This window comes from Lissotriton vulgaris, chromosome 6 (genome assembly GCF_964263255.1).
Source record: "Lissotriton vulgaris chromosome 6, aLisVul1.2, whole genome shotgun sequence".
NCBI classification, from domain to species: domain Eukaryota; kingdom Metazoa; phylum Chordata; class Amphibia; order Caudata; family Salamandridae; genus Lissotriton; species Lissotriton vulgaris.
This window is the reverse complement of record NC_141694.1, coordinates 1851236055-1851259936: the sequence shown is the minus strand read 5'-3', so window position 1 is coordinate 1851259936 and position 23882 is coordinate 1851236055. Positions and strand designations below refer to the sequence as shown.

The 23882-nt window shown below is 44.2% G+C and overlaps 1 protein-coding gene across 1 annotated transcript in view; it reads left to right on the top strand.

Moving 5' to 3' along the window:
- PPM1G (protein phosphatase, Mg2+/Mn2+ dependent 1G) overlaps positions 1-23882 on the top strand; it is a 177391-nt gene that overhangs the window by 22859 nt on the left and 130650 nt on the right. Inside the window, exons 2-4 of the mRNA XM_086928168.1 lie at positions 5943-6012; positions 18345-18430; positions 20811-20946. Coding sequence (XP_086784294.1) covers positions 5943-6012; positions 18345-18430; positions 20811-20946 — 292 coding nt within the window. The remainder of the gene's footprint in view (positions 1-5942; positions 6013-18344; positions 18431-20810; positions 20947-23882) is intronic.

Sequence of the window (23882 nt, the reverse complement as noted above, 5' to 3'; positions counted from 1 at the left end):
ATGTAGCAGGGCGCTTGGTATGTAAATGTGGGTCATGTAAAAAAAAAACTCGTTACGAGGTCCGTACAGCGACAAGGCCCCAAAAGCTATTTTCACTGTTGGAAGCCTAGCTGTTCTATGTAGAAAGCCAGAGAGATTAAGAAGTAGTACTGCTACCTCTGGATTTAGACCACCTAGGATAAATAATTAAACCTTTTCCCTGTATGAACCTTCAAGAGGCTAATTAGTACTAGCCTGTGCCACCTGGTCAACCTGCACTTTGCCTGAATGAGGTATGAACTTTCTCTCTGGAGCTACACAGTAGGTAAGTATGATTGACTGATCGACCTGAATGGGCACAGATGACTTGTTTGAGGTCAGCATAATTTGCAGGCTGGAGACTGTGGGCATCTTGTTAGCACAACAGTGTTAAATCCTGTCTCACTGGTCTGTCTGAGGCACATGTAAAACGTTTGAAACTCTTGAAAGGGATTAATTAAACAAGACCATATCCCATTTATTTGGTATCCCATGTCTGGTTGGTGAAAAAGACTGCTTTTGCAGTACTAGACTTGTATCTCCCGTTATGTTGTTTATCAAGGGCTCCCTTTGAACTGAATCTCAATGTGGAAGTGTGCTGGTGATTTCAAAAGTTCCCTCCCAGACACACCCGAGTTCTCTGATCCCAAGTTCGGTGCGGTTAAAAACGTCAGCCATCCTGGCATTGCCACAGCACATTTCATGTTGGCCTTCTTTGTCTTCAGGCAAACAGGAATTACTGAAAAAGATGACAGGCCAGGGCGTGGGAAAATTTACACTGTTGAAAGAGACTGGGAGCATCTTGCAGTACCCACCACGACTCCACAATGGATGTGCAAAGCTCGACCCTCACCCAGCCTTTCCCAGAACACTTTCTAGATCTGTGGAAGATGAGAAGAGGGATGAATATGCTGTCTGTAATTTCAGAGGAGCTGTAACGGACTGGACCTGCTCCCTCTTAGAGGACAAAAGTGGGCTCCAAGGGTCAGTTAGCTGACAATGACTACCTGTGTGGCTAGAGACAACACAAGCTGCAGGAAGCCTTTCCCTCCATAGTGCCCAGCTGATCATTGGCAACTGGACCTGCACTAGACTTGGTGCCTCCCTTAAGGTCATGGGAGCCTTACAGGTTTACTCCTGTGCTTGTGCGAGTACCTGAAGAAAGTTTGGAAACTTTTGAAAACGTTTCACAGGTTTAGGAGGACCCATAGGGAAAAGTATCTTAAAAGCAGTTCCACAGCATCGGATTGAATTCCAGTTTCAGCTCGCTCAAGGCTCCAAGCACCTCAGGAGAAATGACTTGCGTCCCATCCTGCATGGGATTCAAAGTGTTTTGCCAAGAAAACTCCAGTGGTACCAACCGGTTTGAAGCATTTGTGCTACCTTTTCACAGCTGCAGTTGCAATTTCATTGATGTGCCACTCTGGGAGGATTTCTTCCCCAAAAAGTGACAGCCCCTTTCTGAAATTAGTCTTAAACATTTGTGAGGCTTTTGACTTCCAGACATTTCACCGGGAACAATCCACATGCATCGGACCGGGTCACCACCACAGTCTGCCTCGGATCATGGCATGTACCTGGTCTACCTTTTCCATATACTATATAATTGGTGCTTTTTGCTTATGGGTCTATTTTCACTGAGATCTCTAAAAAATCATATCTCTAGATCCAGTTGTTGGATTTTTTTTTCCATTTTTGGTCTTATTTTACTCCTAACATTTTTTTTTTCTTTATTTTGAAATTTGTTGTGGAGTTTGGTTTGTTTTTTGTTTTTTTCAGTGCATGCACTGCTTAAATATACATTACCTTTGACATAAGCATGACTGTTTCATGTCACTTTACCAGGGATTGAGCGCTGGTCTATTTTACTTAATTTGTGACATCTAGCGGGTGGTGGCCTTATCCCTTGAGGTGGGCCCTCTTCCGTCCCAAATAATAATCCACTTTCCTACTATACTAATCTCTGGATATTCTTGACGTAGAACTGTACAGTAATAATTTGCTTTTAGACTGTAGCCTTGCAGATGTATTGCCTTGCTTCACAATCATGTGATCTTGGAACAATGCAGATTGAGAAACGTTCATGGGGTGGGGTGTCCTTCTGTCGCTTATGATTTCTCAATGTTCAATGTCCGATAATTGTTTGAGCTTGCGTGTTACTGCGTGGTAATATGCATGTCCTCAGACTTTCTCATTGCTTCCTGAGATAAAGAAACTTATTTGTATTGGGTCTTTCATTTTTCACACAAAACTATGCTAGTGATGTGATACAGACACCTGGAATTTCAGAAAGCAAATTCATTTGGTATATTTCACAGTTTGATGACAGACTGGTGTTCCACGGAATACATGATGGTCTAGTGGGGTATATAGGTTATTTTTAATGTAATTTTAAAATGTTTGTTTGGTTAGGCGTTCGTCAATACCTTTTGAATTTAATGTATTAATATATAACATCTTATAGAGGCTTACTACCATTTGTCTCTGTCCACATTTTATTCTGTCTAACCAGGGGTCCGTGACTGTTTCGAAAATTGAATAGTTAGCAGACTAATGAAGTGTGTGTGTATATAGACACAAAAAACAAAATTGGAAATGTAAAATACTAACTAAATGGAAATGTTAAACTGATGTCTAAAATTAAGCTAGTATCATCTTTTGTTTGCAGGGGCTCAGGTACAGCAAACATTACCTAGTATTTACAAGCTGTGGCTTCAGTTGATACACTGAAACGCGCCGACAAAGACCAAGAGCTAGGATCAAAAAAGATAGTCTGGAATATCATTTCATCTTTTAGAAATAGATCGGCCTTTTGAAAAGCCTCAACCTTCCCATTTAAAGTTTCGATTTTGCGTATTTTTGGTTGGTGAACAAAATTTAATCATTTGTATTTTTTTTCTGTATACTTTTTTTTTCTGTATTGTTTAAATCATAATTTGTTCAGGCGGTGCTCTCTGACTTTCAGTTGTGATTCTTTTGGGGATCCACAGAAGGCAAAATGTTAAGAACTGCTGCTAGACTGCATAGGGTAATGGTCAAAAACACACGAGGGTCCCTGGGTATGAATGCTAGGGGAAGGGAGAAGGGAAAAAGAACTGTAGTCAAAAAACAGAAAAACCTCCCCTAGAACAATAGTTAAATAAAGGCACACACTCTAATCTTTGATACTAAACATCATCATTATCCCACACAAGAATAAATTATTTGTAAAACATTAGTCTGTTTATTATCATTTTACTGAGATTTTTCATTTGTAGATCCAAAAGCAAAAAACATATAAATGTATATGCAGTACTTATTTACATTTCAAAAACACATGTGAAGCACACCCCCACACAACTTCAATACAATCACCAATCGCACTCATCCAAACCATCATCAATCATACCACTCAACAATATATACACAAATCGCAACCCATTAACAAATAGCCGATTATATTTTTATATATATAACGCACGTCGACGCTTTTTGTGTGATGTTGCTTCTTCTCTGTATATTGTCTTTGTAAACGTGTGTGTGTATATATATATATATATAGATAGATAGATAGATAGATATAGATATATGATCGGCTATTTATTTGTTCATGGGTTGTGATTGTTGTATATATTGTTGAGTGGTATGATTGCTAGTTTGGATGAGTGCGATTGGTGATTGTATTGAAGTTGTGTGGGGGGTATGCTTCACATGTGTTTTTGAAATGTAAATAAGTACTGCATATACATTTATATGTATTTTGCTTTTGGATCTACAAATGAGAAATCTCACTAAAATGATAATAAACAGACTAAAGTTTTTCAAATAATTTTTTCTTGTATGGGACAATGATGAGGTTTTGTATCAAAGATTAGAGTGTGTGCCTTTAACTATTGTTCTAGGGGAGGTTTTTCTGTTTTTGACTACATAGGGTAATGGGCCAGGCCTGTGAGTGAGCGAACGCACACACTCTATCTGCTCTTTCTCTAGGAGAATATCCAAAGAGCATGGCAGCTTCCCAGATAAAGGTTTAACAAGGATTGACAAAAAATGTATGGCAGCAGCTTTGTCAGTGCTTGTTTTCCTTTCTTTTCCCTGTGGTGGTTCTTTTTTACACAGGTGTTTTTAGCTGATTGGAACATTCCGATGCATCTTAATTTTGCTGTTGTCACAGCTTCTTTTTCGCTCCTTGAACGTGCTATTTTTAGCTCTAGCATTTGAGACCTCTTGTATATACTCATGTGTATGTACTTTGTGGGCTCTGGAGATCAGCCCTAGGACATGTCTGCTTGCGCTTATGGACAGTTTTTCTGTTCAACTGCCTCTATTTAACTGTCTTGATAGAAAACGATCAGTTGAGGTCAGTAAAATACCAGAATTGCTTTCTGCTTAGGGACTTTTCAAATTTTCCTGGCAACAGCCTCTATTTAACTTTCTTAATAGAAAACGACCAGCAGAGGTCGGTAAAATACCAGAATCATTTTTACATCCTCTAGATTCCAGTCCATAGAAATGGTCTTCCACAAGCACCTGTAGACCATAATATTTCAACTTTTGTATTTTCAGTGATATGACCACCAAAGACCCTCCTTTTATATTCAAAACGGAGCTTCGGACTATACCATTTCCTGCTGGAAGACAATATTTCTCTCCTTGTGTTCCCATTCCTGGCGTGTCACACAGTTTGGTGCTTACTTTCTCTCCATGTTAAAGAACAGTAGAAGTTTCCGCACCGAGGCTAATGTGCTGCATAGCTAAATGCATATATGGTTCCAAAAGCGTGACTGATTGCATTGCAAATGCTTGTTTGATGTAATGCAGTGCTTTTTAGGTGGGGTCTGCCTGTCAAGAGGCTACTTGGGAGTGCACATTTTTTCCCGCATGCACAGTAACGTAGACGCACGCCATTACAAACGTTTACACCTGCCTCATACCAGCTCTCTACTAACTCATCAGTTTTTTTTAAATTCATTTAAAGTGCCCCGCAATGCTGCGCATCAAAAAGTATTGGCAAAGCCAATATGTCAACTAGGCGCAAACGTTTGGCTTTGCAATGCTTGTTTTCTTTCTGTATGATCACCACTATGACTTAAATTGTGCTTGGCAGCAGTCTGTACAGAGTTAGTGGAAAGACCCCCAAACGCTGATCACTGTACAGCAATAGTGCTAGTGTAAGCGGAGACAGGATCCGTAGATATTTAGTTATGGCTGACAGTTGTAGAATCTGCTGAAAGATGGTGAAAGAAGCATCATTGCAACTCATTAACCCCTTCACTGCGGCGGCTATTCCGCCGCAGTGCTAAGGGGGCGGGGCGGAAGAGAGGTGGGCGCATGCTTGTGACGGAACCGCTCCGTCGTCAGCGTCGGTTGCGCTGTGCTTATGACGGAGCTGTTCCGTCATGGCCCCGCCCGCTCAATAGAACGCTCGGCGCAGGCAGGGAATTCACGCCGCGCATGAGCGGCGGGCGGGCCATGACGGAACCGCTCTGTCATCAGCACAGCGCCACCGCAGCTGATGACGGAGCGGTTACGTCATCAGCAGAGAAGAGGTTAAGGACTAAACTGGGCATCATTTGTATACAGCCACCGTGTACAGAATCCCAGCTCTTTGGAGCTGAGGTGCAGTTGATGCAGGAGCTGAATTTTTACTTTTAATAATGACCCGTCGTTAACACTGTGCCCCCCCCCCCAGAGAAATGGAATGCGTAACTAAATACAGAGCTAGTCACCTAACTGAAATACTTTGGGAATAAATGAACCTCTGTTGCTCTCATCACTGTATTGTACAAGTACATTTGAAATACATGGCTTTCATCTGCATGTGGGCATGTATTGCTCTCGTTGTTTGGCAAATTGCTGCGCTTGTTGATTATTGTAGTTTTCCTTCTTATATACATTTTGTTTATGGCTATTAAGAGAATGCTAACAGTTTTTCTTTATTGCAGGATGCCCATAATTGCATTCCAGAATTGGACAGCGAGACTGCTATGTTTTCAGTTTATGATGGACACGGAGGTAGATATGTCCATATGTTGCATGCAGTTTGTACTGTCAATACTTAAATTCAACCAATTAGTTGATTTAACTTCTACTTTTGGATTCCTAGATGGAGTGGGTGCTTCAATAATTCTCTGAAGTTAATGCAAGGTGACACACTGTCCTCTATGAAGCAGCCCAGTAAATATAGAGTTTTAATTTGCCCTGTGCCTTCGTGCCGAAACTTCTTAAGCTGTCTTTCACCCTGCTGTTTTTCCCACGCCTTTCACAAACGGCCCGCTTGAGAAACTTCATTTAGTTTGTCCACTGTTCCATGCACGCCTTAAGTGCTGTCTCGAGGCTACATGGACATTCAGGTTCTTAAAGTATGTTGCTCCTTACTTTAAGTTGTATCAAAGAAAGGTAGCATGTGAAACAATGTTAATGACTGATAGGCGACAGTTGATTATGATTTGCAAAGGAACCTCTTTCCAATTATGCAGTAATTTAAGCCAGAAATCTAGTGGTGTTTGGTACTTTAAAAGAGAAATTCATACCGTTTTAGTTTATGTTGCAATAAAATGGGCTGAAAAGCATTTCATACACAATAGAACACACAAGGGCACAAAATAATCTAATCCTTCCCTTTACATGTCAAATGGTCTCTTATTTGCTTGATAACACTACATTCATTGTTCCTCTCTGGGTCATGAAAGTGCCTGCTAAACCCTTTACCAATGTTTAATTCTGTTTGTAGTCTCTTGTCAGTGGTTTTTTTTATTTTTATTAAATGAGATTTGAGGTTGTTCACTATATAAAGGGAGTGGTTGATTCTTTCTGATTTAAAAAAAAAAGTAATATTGTAATGGCATACAAGATAATATGTAAGTTCCCGATTGATTATATTTGATTCCAGTTATCTTTAAATTGTTTGCTATCTTTAGCATTTGTATGTGTATTAACATACAACCAAAAGTTACATCTGTGTGATATATTTCCAGTGAGCAAGGCGACTGCGTTCGCCGAAACGCGTCTGGATACAGCACATGGCAGTTCACGGAAAATAATTGAATAAACAAATACCTGCTTCAAGAGGAAACAAGCAAGTGTCGGTTTCTCTGTTCGCGAGCACGAAAAAAACGAAGTGTTCGAGAAATATATATATATATATATATCACACCCTCTTAAGAGTCTCTATTTTTAGACAGTATAACATATCTGACCTTTATCGAATGTTAGCTAAATCCCAATATTGGATACATCTAAGCTCAACTAGCAAATTACACATGCCTTTCACTTTGCCACCTTTTTAAAAATAAATAAATAAAAGCAACATTAAACAAAGGTTCAGAAGCCTTATGTGAAAAGTGTCCTCCTTGATTCATTAATACGTGGACTTACTTTTTTTTTTTTCAAAACCGTATTTATTGAGAGTTCAAGCAAGTATCAATACAGCTCTCCACAGTCAGGAGGAGACTCAACAGTATGCAGGTAATGGCATGACAGTGAACCCAGATTTTTAGGAAACAAACCCCATCCCACCCCTGTCCCACCCAACCCCAAAAATACCCTTCAACACCCTTCCCCGACTACCCACCCCTTATCCCACCCTAGCCCAGTGCACGTGTTCAGAGTAGCAACATTAGATGGAAAGCAATGGAGGCGTCGGCCAACAACCTAAGGTACAGGGTCCACATCAGGAGGCAGCACATCATCAATGTCAATCGGGGGGTCAAGAGTAAGCCCCCCTGTAGTCCGCCCACCTTTTCCAAATTTTGTAATGCTTTCGGGGACACCCCCTGGCTTCAAAGACAGGCAGTTCCAGCCCCATGAGAAAGTCCAATCCCGCCTTCCATGCGCCGAGTGGGGGGGGGGCACGTTCACTTTTCCAGGCCTGAGCCAGATCTCGCTTGGCCACCACTAGCCCCAATAGCAAAAGATGTCGCTTGCAGATGTTGCCCCCAACGTTCTCCAGGACATGAAGGAGGCCCAATCTAGGGGAACGGGGAAGGTTCCACCCCAACACTTCCGACAGGCAGTCCCAGACCCCAGCCCAGAATCTGGTCAATCTCCCACAAGACCACACTGTATGGAAGAGCGTCCCCCTTTCAGTACCACGCCTCAGGCACTCCGGAGCGGCTATAAGGCCCGCCCGCCACAGTCGTTCTCTAGTATAATATGCCCTGTGAAGGTATTTGAATTGAATAAATCTAAGACGGACGGCTATAGCAGCCCCACGGGGGGATTCAAGGGCCTCACGCCAGTCATCCTCATCCGATGGGCCAACATCATTCTCCCAGGAGGCCTTCAACGTTAAGAGGGAAGGAGAGCAGTGCGTAACCAGGGAGCGGTATATCTGAGAGACCTTCTTGTCGCCCAGGTCCCCCATAAAGAGTTTCGCTTCAATGGGACTAAAGTCGGGGAGTTGATATAAGCCCACCAGGCTAGGGCCGAGGGCATGGCGGAACTGGAGGTACCGGAAGAATTGGGACTTAGGCATATTAAATTCAGAGCTAAGGTCCTGAAAGGACTTAAGGGTAGTTCCAGTGAAGACATGACCGAGGGACGAAATCCCGATCGCATCCCAGCCGCCAAATCCGGACAGGGACGCCAGCGCCGGAAGCAAACCATTATGCCATAACGGAGTCTTGGCGGTCAGTCTGCCCCACCAACCCATACGGTGCAAAGCTTGCCGCCAGATCGCGAAGACTACCTGGGTGACCCTCGGCAGCGTCCTCCTCCGTCTGGCCGAGTATAGTAAGGTGTGGAGAGTGGCACCCCCCATCAGAGAGTGTTCCAAAGCATAAGCCGGATCGCTACGGTCTCCATACCACCACTCGTTGAGCACTAGGAGGTGGGAGGCCTGGTAATAGGACAGAAGATCCGTGGACACCAAGCCGCCGCAGTATGTAGAGAGAAAGCACGTACGCAGTGCCACCCTGGAGGCACCCCCGGCCCACAAAAACCGGCCCAGCACTGAGTTGACACGTTGGAACCACTGCGGGTCTATTCTATATGGATGATTCTGCAGTTGATAGAGAAGCCGTGGCAGGGCTACCATCTTGAATATGGCCGATCGGCCATAGATATTGAGGGGCATGCGCGTCCAAGTCTTGACGTCCATCTGAACCCTATCCCACACTGGCTGCACGTTCCGATCCCACGCCACCGTAGCAGAGGCCGAGAGGAAGACGCCCAAATATTTCATGCCATCGACTGCCACCTGAAGGGTCGCGGCCCACGGGCACGTCACCGATTCACCCCCCAACACCCACAGGGTCGATTTGCGTGGATTGAGGAAAAGCCCAGACGCTTGACCAAACTCCTGCATCATCTCAAGTATACGAGGGCCCGTACGATGCAAATCAGTCATAAAGAAAAGAACGTCATCCACATACAAGGCTATGCGATCCGAGTGGTCTGCCCCCCCATACAAAGCCCCGATAAAGTGCATTCCGGCGCACTCGGGCAGCCAGAGGCTCCATGGCCAGCGCGAAAAGGTATGGGGAGAGGGGACACCCCTGACGAGTGCCCCTGGTAACGGGAAACTGCTCGGAAATCGCCCCAGAGACACGCACCGAGGCAGTTATATCCGTATAAAGCAATTTCACATAGGAGATGAACACCGGCCCCAGATTGAGTAGTGGCAGAAGGGCAAAGAGATGGGTCCAGCTAACCGAATCAAACGCACTATCAATGTCAGCAAGCAACAGCGCTGCCTGATCCCCGGTTGCCCCCACTGCGTCTATCGCGGCCTGCGCACGCCGAATGTTGTGTCTCGTCGCCCGGTGCGGCATAAAGCCCACCTGATCCGGGTGGACAAGGTCTGAGATATGCGGAAGTAGGCGGTTCGCAAGCGCTTTGGCCAGGAGCTTGGCTTCAAAATTGATGAGGGATATGGGACGATAGGACTCGTGACAGACAGGGGGTCTGCCCGGCTTTTGGAAGACCACAATTTCGGCTTGACGCCAGTCCGGGGGCAGGCTGCCATGCTCCCGCACCAGTTCCAACGCCCGCCTGTAATGTGGCCCGAGTTGCAAGTGAAATTTCCTATAGAATTCGCTGGGGAACCCGCTCGGCCCCGGTGCTTTACCTACATTGAGTTGACCCAGCGCGTCGCCCAATTCCTCAGCCGTCAGGGGGAGATCTAAGGCACCTCGTACTTCATCCGAGACTGCATGAGGAGGGACCTCCGCAAGGAACCCCTCGATGCTTTCGTGGGAAAGGCTCTCCCGAGAGGCGTACTGTCGCGCATAATAGCGCGCAAAGCTCGCTGCGAGGATCGGAGGATCTGTTATCACCACTCCTGCGTCGTCAATAAGCCCCGGTATGGTGATCGGTTGCAGAGTCTGCTGACAAAGCCTGTGGAGCATGGTGCAGGACTTGTCTCCCCACTGGTACACCCTACTACGCGTAGCCAGCCACGCCTGGCGAGCCTCATCCAGCAAGACCGAGGAATAAGACTGCTGTGCTTGTAGAAGCAGCCGCAGCGTTCTGTCATCAGCCACTTCCCCGTATCGCGTCTCCAGCACCTCCACCCGCTCTGCCGCTGTAACAATACTTTCCTGCCGAGTTCGGCGAGCAGAAGCGCACCAGGCGATGTCAACACTCAAGGCGGGCTTCATAGCCTCCCAAACCGCCACCGCGTCCACTCCCTCCGTGAGGTTGTCCTGCCAATAGCGGGCAATCGCACTGCGCATGTGTTGGGAGTAAGCCGGTCGCTGTAGATGCCACGTGGACATCCGCCACCGGAACGGTTGGCGTGCCTTACAGAGATCAATCTGAACCGCTACAGGGGAGTGATCGGACAACCCACGAGGCGGGATCGCCGCTCCCGTCACCCTGTCAAGGAAGGCCCCCGGCACGAACACACAATCCAAGCGTGAGAGGGAGCCACGTGGACTTACTTTTAGCGGCAATAAATGTGAAATAAATCTTTACTTGAAGAGCTTTAACTCTCATCACAGGAGAGCAATTGTATTCCCCCTCCGCCTGTAAAACTCCTTAAGCACAGTGATGGTTTTAGGTACACCTGTATTTATGACCCACCATGACATCTCCATCAGGCGGATGTCTGGACTTTGACTTGGGGATTCTAAGATCCCTCTTCTCTCCCTTTTTTGCGTGAAAGTTCTAGATTTATTATTGTGTTTAGAGTTGTCCTGTCACTTTGGGCTAAGCAGTTCAACACCATAATCTCTCCTCTCTTTCTGATTGCTACTATGAGGTTATCGTAAAGTCGTAGCTGCCATGGTTTTAGATTGCTATATGTGCCATTGTTGCAGTTCAGAAGGAGGGACACTTACAACGGGACTAGGTAATAGAGGTTTTATTTTTATAAACGTTTTTTTCTTCCTTTGAGTCTGTCTTTCCCGTGCTAAAGTGGCAGGGTCCAAAGTATCAGCAAGGGCACGAAACAGGTGAGGACTGGTTCGTCTTCTTTCTTCTTCGGGGTGTTCCAGGCTTCTCTCTGGCTGGGTCCCAACGCCACATGCGGGGAGAGAAAGAGTGGCTTTAAACTCTACTCTGCAAACGTTCTACAACCCATAGGACCTGTCGGGAAGTGAGGACACCGGTGGCTTTTAGTGCTCGTATAACTCGTTATGGTGTAGGGAAGTGAAGGGTCGTTTGGTAGGGAGGGTACGGGTTGGGGTATCGGAAAATGGGAAGGAAAGAGGTCGGGGGGGGGGGTTTACACTATTTACACAGCGTTTCCAAGCCAACCCGCTCACGCACCTGTGTGTGCCACACTCCTCCGTGGGTGTGGCTGGGCGGTGCTTGAGAACGGTGGCCTCCAGGCACAGCTACTCCTGCTCTCCGGTCGTCTGCGGTTTCCTTCGTGAAAAACTCTGCGGTCTCCCTTCGCTCTCCTCTCCTCCAGGTGTCGAGACACACCTCCCTCTTGGCGTCCTCCTTTTTCTCCGCTCCTTGGAACACGTCAGATGGGGGCGTGTACGATTCCTCCAATGGGGTTGCTTCGCAAAACGGCGCGTCACAATGGGGCATGTCATTCCTCTCCTTCTCGGCGTCCTTGAAGGAACAGTTCTCCTCGGAATCTTGAACTTGCCTCCACCACGCCTCTGACTCTGCTCCCCATGGTTCCTGATACGACGAGAGAGGAGTGGTCACTGGAGCTGTCATTGTTAACAGACCACCAATTAGTGTTGGTCCCTACAGCCATTTTATTAATTTCAGTGTTATTATGAGTGACATTTCAACGACTATGAGTGACACTTTCTTGCGAGCAAAATTAAGGAATGAAGACGAGGAAACTATATGAATATCGGAAATGACACCCATTTGAGCAATGTGAAACTTTAAGAAGTCGGTGAACTAAAGTGTGCTAACGGCAGGCAGCTCAAAACTGAGCAGCCAGAATGTGTGACTTCACAGTTCTGAGACTCTGTACACTACAGGCCAGAGGCGCAGGCAGCTCAGAATGATTAAAGCATTAATTGTATTTATTAATAACAGCCATAGCATGTTAGCTGATCTACTACATATAAGTGCTGCAGACTCAGGCAAGCATAATTCAAGTTTCGAAGTGAGCCATCCCAAAGGAAATCAGTTGCTAAAATAAATATTGGAAACCAGTGGGGAAAAAATGGCTATTTGTGACAGTCTGCCTTTTCATCTGTAACTTTTGTCGCAATGTAACATTACGTCTGCTAAACCTTTCTGGTTATGGTGGTATATACAACCGGAGGTACCCAGAGCTAATAACTGAGCTGCAACGTACAATGGCTTTTCATTATGTACAGAGTATAGACCAATTCATTTGGTATAATAAATAGAGTGAAGAATGGGTATCCAGGAATCCTATGTATATCTGAAATGGGCCCATAATATGGAGTTTAGGTGCAGTGGCTATGCATTCAGCCATTCTGGATAGAAGTCCTAGCATATAGTCTAAGATATTTTGTTTGGGTTCTTTTAGAGGTCTCATCCAACTGTCTCTCACCAAATTCAAGGGATCTCCTACATGGTGCCCAAGAGTAGTACACATGGACTGAACCTACTCCTTTGCGAGAAACATTACTGTATGCAAACAGTAGGCATGGTCTGAAAACATCCCACCTCTTCCTGAGCTTCCCAGGCAAACAAATTATCTTGGCAAACACAAGGAGATGATGGGCCGAGCGCTGAAGCTTTCCGGACTCACCCCCAGTCACAGATCTCGTTTCAATCCATCATAGTTTTTTTTTAGTTCCCTTCGCCACCCCGGTTCAGACCCAGCCGTTTGCAAATCGGTCTTGACCCTGTTCCTCATGGGAACCGTCCAGCCATGTCTTCCCTGAACCTGGAAACAAGCATCTTGGGACCGCCTGCAGTTATAACACTGTCATTACCATGACTGCGTTTTACAATGCATGCCTTTACCACACACATGCCTTGGAGAAGTGTGGCTCACTGATTAGAGCGGCAGACCCTGATGCAGAGGTCTGGCCCGGGACCAGGGTTCAATTCCTGACGCGGCAGGGTCCTGAACCCAAAAATGTCCACGGACTTGATAATTCTCGCCTCGTGCCTATTCTAATCATGGGGTCCCACGCTGCAACTCTGGGCAATAGCTGCTTAATCTCCACTACGGCGGCCCACCCGCTGCGGGATGCCTGGCTTTCACCTTGGGGATGGCCAGTAGGGGTTATCTCACAGGGAAAAGCCAGGACGGGTTCCCAAGGCAAGCGCCTTGATGCCTTCGGGTGATACGTGCGCTATATAAGTCGCAATACATTTACATTTACATGCATTTACAATGTATAATCATGCTCTTCATGGTTTTAATTGATTGGCTATTTCTCCAGTGGGTTGGACTGATCATTTTTTGGTGTCCATCTGGCTACCTCTCCCTGAAACCCCCATTATTCCATCTCCTAAGTGGATCCCTCGGCGGCACTGGAATAAGCTCAGGCTAGAGGACCTACATTACATCATGGCTGAAGAGCCACTAGGCCCTCTGTCCAACGTCACTTCGGGCTATGACCAATTCTGCAGCTGGATTACCAAGGCGCTCGACATATTGGTGCCCATCATCTCGAGTAAATCCAGCTCCAGGCAGTCGAGTCCTTGGTATGACAGTGCCCTTCGTGCTCTGAAGTGTTCATGTAGACGGGCAGAAAGGGAGTGGCGGAAGACGTATGATGCCGTCAGAAAAACCACGTATTTGGCTTCTGTCAAGCTCTACCATCGAGCTATTTGTAGAGCCCGCGCAGCGTTCTATGCGACGGGATTCCATAACAGCCACAACCCTTCGAAGACCATCTTCAAAGCCCTTAAAAATCTGATGGCTAAGAGAGCAGTTCCTCAAGTGGACGGTTCTACCTCCCATTGTGAGACCTTGGCCGCTTTCTTTTTTGAGAATGTTAAGACCATCTATCAGTCGTTTCCCAGTACGACGCTGCCACGCACTCCTCTGAATGGCCCTCGCAGTTGCCCGGCATTACATTCTCTCCCTATTCTTTCCTGGGATGGGTTTGTCAAGCTGGCACAACGAGTTCAGTCCGGTTCTCCTGCGGATCCGCTCAGACCTGCCCTCTTTAGAGATCCTTCTTTTCAGGGGCGCACTGTAGTGTGTTCGCTGATTAACCTTTCCTTGACTTCAGGTACGGTTCCTGCCAAGTGGAAGCAGGCGGTGGTGTCCCCGATCCTGAAAAAACCATCATTGGATCCTTTAAAACCGGAAAACTACCGCCCGATTTCATTGCTTCCCTGGCCGGCCAAAGTCATGGAGGCTCACGTCAACCTGGCCCTATCCGAGCATTTGGCCGGGGCCAATGTCCTCGACCCTGCGCAGAATGGGTTCCGTGCTGGTCACAGCACGGAGACCGCCCTTCTGGCAATGGTAGAACATCTGCGGAGTGTGTTGGATGCAGGTCAAACGGCAGCGCTTATTTTATTAGACCTTAGCGCTGCCTTTGACACAGTGTCCCATCGCATCCTTCTGCACCGCCTGGAGGACATTGGCATCTGTGGCTCTGCGCTGCAGTGGTTCCGTTCCTTCCTCAGCGATCGCTCCTTCTGCGTTGCCAACCCTCCTTTTCAGTTCAAATTCCATCAGCTGGACCTGGGGGGTCCCTCAGGGCTCCTCGCTGAGTCCCACGCTTTTCAATCTGTACGTGCGGCCGCTGGCTGATGTCGCCAGGCAGTGGGGCCTAACCATGGTCTCGTATGCCGACGACACGCAGCCAGCGGTCACGATCAGCGGGGATGCCGAACAGGATGCCCCCAGGTTCCGAGATGGGCTGAGAGAGGTGGCCAGCTGGATGAATAACAACTGTCTCCAGCTGAACGTGAAAAAAACTGAGGTGATGATCGTTGGGAGGGGAGCGGATCGCTGGGGGGATACCTGGTGGCCTCTGGAGTTAGGGCAGGCCCCTACACCAGTGATGGAACTTAGAAACCTGGGAGTGTGGCTAGACCACACCCTTTGCTTCACTACCCACACTAAGAGTGGCGGCATGCTGTTTCGGTGTCCTGCGTGGGCTAAGGCCGGTGCTCAAATTTTTTGATGCCCCGACGAGACAGCTGGTCATCCAAGCGACGATTATCTCCCGGCTGGACTATGCCAGCTCGCTCCTGCTGGGAGTTAACCAATCTGAGATCGTGCGCTTGCAGCGCGTACAGAACGCGGCTGCGAGAGCAGTGGTGGGTCTGCCGAGGTCCTGTCCCATTTCCAACACCCTGCAGTCCCTACATTGGTTACCAAACCAAGCCGAATCCACTTTAAGGCCCTTAGCCTTGCCTTTAAAATTTTAAAAGGATCGGCACCTGATATCCTCAATCTCTTATCCGCCTATGTCCCGACTCGCTCTCTCAGATCTCTTGGGCAATCCCATGCGGTTATCCCGCGTTTCAGGCTTAGCCGGATGGGCGGTCGTTCTTTTCGTGTGAGAGCTGCGGCTTTGTGGAATTCCCTCCCTTTGGAAATCCGCCTGTTAGAGGATCTATTAGCATTCCGTAGGGCCGTTTAAACTCACTTGTTTTAATTTTTGTTATATTGACTCCTGTACTTTTCTGTTTCCTTTTGCGTTGTGTTATGTTCACCTTTTCCCTGTGCCAGGATGCTCCTTAGCTGGAGCATCTGTGCGCAAAATAAATGATAACATAACATATCCACAAGACCATTTTCTTAGGGATAGTAAGAGGAGTGAACTTAAGTCACTCCACTCTCATCCTACATGGCCGTTCATATTGGCAGACATGAAAATGGTGCCCTTATCTGAAATGACCTCCTTAGGGAATTCAACCCCATGGGAGATGCCAAGTAGGACTCTTAGTACTACAGGGTCAGTAACTGTTGGTGGGGGGCAGCTTTAGATTATCTGGTGGCATGGCCCACTACCACCAAGAAGAACCTATTTCCACAGACAGTAGGTGGGTCTTGGGGACCAACAATATCAATCCCCACCCTCTCAAAGGGGGTCCCTACCACAGTCAGTGGTAGAAGGGGAGCCATATGCTTTCCACTTGTCTTGACAAGTGACACAGGATTGACACAACTCCTTCACCTTGTCTTACATTTGTCTTACATTTGTGGCCAGTAAAAATGATTGAACAATCATCACATGTTTTGGTCTCCCCCAGATTTCCAACTAAGGGTGTGTCATGGGCCTGGTTAAGGAGGAGAATTCTCTATGCTGTTGGGCTTTCCCACCACTCTACTGGTTGACCCTGATTTTGGGGTTACCTTTCCTCACTGTACAGGATTCCCTCCTCCCAGTACACCTTTGAGTTTCTGTGACCTCTCCTACCTCCTGGTTGATAGCCAGCTGTCTGAGGCCCTCAAAAGTGGGACTAGAGTTTTGCTCCTGGCTAAAGTCCTCTCTGGATGGTCCACTTATTCCTTTGAATTCTGCTTGGTAAGGCAACTCCTTCAAAGAAGCAGCCTCCAATTCAGGCACCAGACCTTCCCCTTAGGGTTAAACTCCTTCTGGGCCTGTGGATTTAGGGAAATGGCCTTGGCAGATTTCCTGTCCTTTCCTTTAAAACTAGGTCCCTGGGCGCACTTTTGTTGAGTTCTTGGTTGGGGCCTTAGATATAGGTAAGTAGTAGGTTTTTATTATTGTTCCCTAACTTTTACCACTTTCTTAAAGTGGTAATGGGTAGAGAAATGATAATTCTACATTTTGACAGTACTTAATAGAGAACACGAGTAAAAAAAATAATTCAAGTAGCGCAGTAATTTGTAGGTATTACTGTGGTACTCTGTAGACTTTCTTTCTATAGAATGAAATATGTTAAAAAAAAAAGAGAACGTACACTATATTTGTGAAATCTTGTGTAGTACAATGTATTTAATGTTAGATACTGCAGTACTTCCTAGGAAGTACTTCCTATATTTTTAGAAAATATTGAAACTTAAATTTCCTTAACTATGAACACTTTAATAAAGTGTTAAAAGGTAGAGAAAATTATAAATCCTAATACTTGCCTACATCAAATGTCGGAAGCAAGAATACAGCCAAAATGTACTTAAAACAATGTCTTCCTTTAACTTTTGTAAAGGCAATCATTAGCCACTTGCATAATGCCTCGTCATTGCTATGTACGGCTGTACTTTTGTAGAAATAACAAAATTACAGCGACAACCGATATCACAAAGTTAAAATGCCTTCTAGCTTTAAATATACGTACTGTTACTACCCAAAAGGATCTTCTACACGTCCTATTCTATATTCCTGCCACATTTCATTCAAGTATATCTTTTAAAGGTCAAGTATATTAACCCGTTTTCTCAACAGCCTTGATCGTGATCATGGCTATCGCCGAAATGTGTTGATATACTTGGCCAAAAATGTAGATTGTGTGAAACTACCACTGTGATGCCGTTCTCATCTTTGACTGGAAGGAGATGTATCTGGATGTTATTTACCTGTTAGCGGGTGCATTTGTATGAGCACCGCCGATAGTTGGGAGCTCACTGGCATACTGCTGATATTGCACTAAGGTGAGATATATATATATATATATATATATATATATATATATATATATCTATATCACATCCAAGTCTGCCACCTTCCTTTGAGAGCTTAGTGCTAAAAGGGTTGCTTGGTCCCCAGTTTTAGAATTCGCATTATTGTGCTCAAGGTTATGTATTCCAGCTAACGCAATTGGGGTCCAGTAATATCAGATTGCCCTCAGTACTCCTGAAGTGGTTTTCATGCACTATTAATAAAGAATTTCACTTAACTGCATAACACATGCCACTAGATGACTGCATTTTTTACATATTGGACTAATTTGTATAGGAACATGCGTGGGTTAAATAGTTCATCATAACATAGACTTTCAAGAGAATATAGGACGTTTAGAAATGGCCAGTATGCATTGAGAGGTGTCTAACTCGTATTTTTATTGTACCATTTCAGGGGAGGAAGTTGCACTCTATTGTGCCAAGTACCTACCAGAAATAATCAAGGAGCAAAAAGCCTATAAGGAGGGCAAGTTACAAAAGGTGAGGATATTAATATTTTCGATGTAATCATTAAATGCAAAAACACAGTCTGATATAGTCTTTGGGACCGATTGCCAAAATCATGTTTCTGCTTCGGCATGAGTTAGTGGCGAATAGAGTTGCATGTTTTGGGGATGTTTGTCCACCATGAAGAGTAGTACTGGTGTGACCCTAAAAATTGACCCACAAGATACCAACCTACCCAGAAAACATAGGACGGTTGGCCAACACCCACAAACTGCAGACCGCTTGGTTCGATATTGCATTCATTAATGAGAGTGCTTGGCCCATTATTAAGGATCTTGTAGCGGATATTGCAGGATTGAGGGTGTAGGACTCCGGAGCCGTGTTGGTGTGCTGTCATGGCAGTCTGCTGCTAGTCATAACCCTCTGAACAAATATTAATTGAACCGTCTGATTGCTTACAATCACATATTCAGTTACAGCACTCAGATTAAATGAAGATGAAATTTGATGCAGAATTTGGTTTGTCATTCTTGTCGGATTTAGCATCGAACACCTCAAAACAAGTTGATATATAGCACATATATATTTACATCTACACATTATGACTCGTAGTATCATCTATTTAAATTTACTCTCATTGCGCCTGTTAAGTCTGCCTCCCCCTATTCCAATATTGTTTTATTCCAGGGGCAAGGGGGAAATTGAGGTGCTGATTTAAAGAGGTCTTGGCAGCAGCTAGTACTCTTATTTTCCTTAGCCCTAAAAATGTCTGATCATACCACTTGTCTATGTAGTTTCAAGGGTGATGATGCAGCGGCACTTAACTTTGATACCTTTTTTTCTGTTAACTGGAAGTAGTGTCCCGATTGTTTTCCTCCCGTCCTCGCGGTCAGCATCTTTGCTTTTTCAGTAATTTCCCCATTTCTCTTGTCTATGGAAACTGAAAATAATCAAGTGTCCTTGATGGTGACTTTTTTACTCTGACCCTGTAGGTGCGTTCCTATTACCAGCCTTTAGGAAATCTGATTTTTAGTGGAGGAGCTAAAATTGTGCTAGTCAACTATCATCGCAGAGCTGTGCTGCGACTTCCCACTTGTACATCTAAACGTAGAACCTTTTCAACATTCTGTTGTGCGACCTCGCCGGTTCTTTTAAGAAGGAACTATTCTGTATAGCCCAGGCTGATTATGGAGGAATTTGGTGAGAAGGTTTGGGGAATGAAACAGTCATTCAATCTATAAGCGAAAATCACTTAATTTGGTCCCCCACCCCCTTCTGCCTTTGGTCTCTTTCCTTGACTCTAGTTGTAGGTAGATTCTGCAGCAAAATAATAAAATAAAAACTGTGTAAGAAAAGTAGTATCATGCTGCAAACATATTAAGCAAGCATTATTGCTGTGGAACGAATCATGGTGTATTTAATGCCTGCAGAATGCATGTGGTCCAGTCTATGTAGCTCCCCGCATGTCGAAGGCAGGTTATAGAGTGCTTCAGATAAGATAGAAACTAGACTGTTTTGTTTAATTGTTACTGTGCTCCCTTAAAAATGGGTTTTATTTAAGACGTATGCCGGAACCTCTCTTGCTTCAACCTGCAGTATGTTGTTAATATATTGAAATGGATACCACAAGTGCATATGTAGCTTAAACCAAAATGGTGTACAAAGTTATAAAGGCAGAGACACCGGCACTGAGTGACAGGAGAGGGTGATAAGTTGTGGGCACCGTAGTGCACTGTTACTGCATTGTGATGTAGTGTTTTTAAAGAAGTGCAGTGTGCATGAACATAAGGAGGGATTACATCTACAAAACAGCTACTTTAAAAGCCGTGTGTGTGTGTGTGTGTGTGTGTGTGTAACAGTTGTTATAAGTCTGCAGAAAATAAAAATGTACCCAGAGCAGGACCACTTTTCAGGTCAAAGTAAGGACCCCTAAGATGGCTGTAAAAAATATATAATTTTTCCCCACCAGCAGGTAGCAGCTAGATTAAGAAATTAATAGAGCTAGGATATAAGAGACAAGGTTTTGTTACAAAAAATGATTGAACTTCCCTTACCCAGTTGATCTGCAATCCTAGAGGGGAAGATGCTTATTCCTTCATTGTTTAGAGGCAACATACTGCAGCAGAATAAGGCTGTTCTATGAATGAGGCACTGTTTCTTCATTTAAAGGTTTGCTCATCAGTTTTCCTTCTGTTTACCTTTCTTATGTAGAGCATACATTGTACAGATTTATTGGCTGTTACTGAATTGTGATTAAATGAAGGGACCTTTCTAGAAGACCAGGCTTTTTTGTTACATGGTTGCACTTTTAAAGGGAAATAAGTCTACAGAACCGTCAGTTCATGAATCCCCAGGCCAGTGAATTTTTTGCTAGTAGCTTTGTCCTCTGTGATCTGACTTTCTTTGGGTTTAGGCTTTGGAAGATGCTTTTCTGGCCATCGATAGCAAACTCACTACTGAAGACGTCATCAAAGAGCTATGTCAGATTGCTGGGAGGCCTCTTAATGACCACGACGATGACAAGGAGAAAGTGGCAGAGGAGGATGATGGTAAGTAAAATTGATGAGGCTAGAAAACTGCATACCTACCTTTTTGGTGAATAAGTGTCCTTGCTTCATTCAAGTTTCCTTGTTAAATTCCAGTGGTCAGTCCAGGGGTTGGCGTAATATGTATTTGGCACCGTATGATCGGCGCTTTATAAAGTGTGGACGTGCCAATAACTTCAAATTATGTCTTATGTACATGTAACTGCGGATGGTGTGCTCACTAGCTCCACACGTTTAACTTACCAAATATTGTTTCTCACACTTTTCTTTATTTACTGTTATGGGTTACGGGTTGTCTTTGTTAATATTGGCCAGGACCAAATAACAACTTCGCTACTAACTGCATATGAGGACATTTTAATCTGCAAGGCCAGTAACCGTTGCTGTGGTTACAAGTGATTTACTAACTTTGTCTTGTAGTTCAAGGCCAGAAGCATTGTATTGTTGTTGTTTGTCTGCATATATGACTTGATGAAAGATTAGTATAATGCTTATTTATCCCCTCGGTTACAATGTTGATAAAAAATATTTTGGGAGCAACTTGCCTTCCATTGTCTCTTTCCCTAAATTGATCTGACTGAAACGAAGTGGTGGTATTTAACAACCATTCAACAGAGGCAAACGTGTTGACATGAGGTGGATCTGTGCATTGTCCATTAGCTTCGTGGGGTATAAAACTGGGAAATCCAATATTCTACCCTATTTATTTTTTATTAAGATAAGTTTTACATTTCCAAACTGTGGTCTGCTCAAAGGTTAAATGAGGCGCGAGGAAGCGAAAGACATTAAGAAGCGCTAATTACGTCCTATGTAAGTGACGCAGAATGATCTTGGTAGTGATTGCCATTGGATTATGAAGTCTTTCAGATTGCTCCAGGCTTTTTACAGCATTGAGAGTCAATATTTGAGGTTTCAGCATTGGCACTACAAGGCATGTTTCTTCATCTTGGTCTTGCTGTTTCTAACTAATGAACTCTATCAGAAAAGATGCCTAAAGGACCCATTGTTATTAGCCTCCATCAATTGGGACAGTTTTTTGGATTTTCTAACTATACTTTTTGCTGGTGATCATTATGCACTTGGAAGTTAATTAATCAAATATTCAACACATTGATATTTCACTTGACTCATCTGGCCTAAAAAACAGATTCTAAACTCAGTCTGCAGCTTCCAGAGCAGATTTAAAATTCATTTTATTGAATGATTTTCAAATATCTCTTGTTCTGACATTGGATCTTCGTTGACATTGATTACTTATGAATGTCTGGTTACAGGTGGGATTTTTATTTTTCTATTAAGAGAAATTCCAGTATTAAGAAAGCTGTGCTTTTCTTTAGGAGGAATGTTATATTTTCTTTAAATTTAATGTATAATTTAAAGCCATTTATATTTTTACTTAAAAAAAAAACTTTATAGCCCCTGGAGACGGCATCACTAACTGGCATAATTTATTTTTCTCACTTTTATTTACTGTTTTGTAAGCGACTAAGATTGAGTATGGGGTAGATATTTTAGTAATGTACATTTGCTAGAGGTCTCTATTCTACTAACTGCTGCTGGAGTGTCACCAAGCAAACAGACTGCATTACTGATCCTACCCATTTGTAAATTACCTGGAGTGTGCTAGTTCTTTTCAGCTACCCACCAAATACTAAATTTCCTATGCAATTTAGAACAATTTCTTGTATTGGAGGAGTAGGCAAGGAGTAACTAGCAGTCCATCCTAAGTGCTTATCCAGGTCCGGTAATTCAAGAAAGGAGAGTGGGGTGCTCCGTCAAACCTGTTGCATCCTTTGAGTAATAGTTTACATCAAAACTGTCATGTTATTCGTTGTAGTGATAAAAGGCAATCCTCCTCAAGACCCACAAGTTTGGAAACCACGTTGAACTCTGTGATAAAGAACATTTGCACAACAGAAAAGTAATTTTTTCTTTCGTTAACATTTTGTGGCATGGCTGTCAGCTGATGTCTTGTAAAAGTTAGATCCAGGTACACATTGCTTAAATGTAATAAGTGAGTTGTGGTGCGCACTCCTCTTTAAAGACGGTACCCTGGGGATGGTAGTGTTACAATTGAACCTATAAACTGCTTACTCCACTTCTCTATAGGCTTATCTCGTTAAACCTTTATTTCTTCATGACTCCAGTGTAGGGAATGTGTTAGAATGTCAGTCTTGAGACATGAGAATTGATAAAACTAAATCATTAGCTTGACTTGTAGAAATTAGGATTACTTTTTTATGGTAATTGGTTTCCTGCTTTCAAGAAAAGTGTGATTTGTGACTTGCCAGTTATTGAGTTTGTTTAACACTTTATTCAAAGGGGGTTTATCCATACCCACTCCACAAATCGTCCCAGCTTCTTTCCACTGCCATATGATTGACAACTGTCAAAAGAAAATTTGATGGCAAACAAAAATCTTCTAAACAAATATCTTCCTGCCTTGGTGTCCCTATGTTTTGACCGTGGCCAATACCTTTGTGCTTTTTAATTCACCATTAATTAGCGAATTGGTTATATTTATTTGTGTGGTGCCAATTCTAATGTTTAGGACTTCAGGGCAGATATTTACGATTCATGCACCTATGTTTTTCAAACCCATCCACCTTGTCTGTACTGGTATCTTCAAAATGAAATGGTTCTGTTATGCAGTAAGCCTGTTTAAATATGCAGTTTAAAAATACAGTTTTACATAGGAGATGGCTTCCTAAATTTAAGGGTCCAGAGGTGCAACCCAGTACTTGGAGCAAATTCTTCATCTTAAACTTCATGCTTACCCTCTTAACTCGCCAGAGGCTGCCAGGAGCAAGGGCATTATTCGGTATAAGATCTTAAGTAAGTATAATTGAGAGGAATGTTAAATCCCATACATTTCATAAGGAAATGCTTGAGTATCTCCAACATCTCTCTAGTTCTTCACAGTCCTACAAAGATTGAGA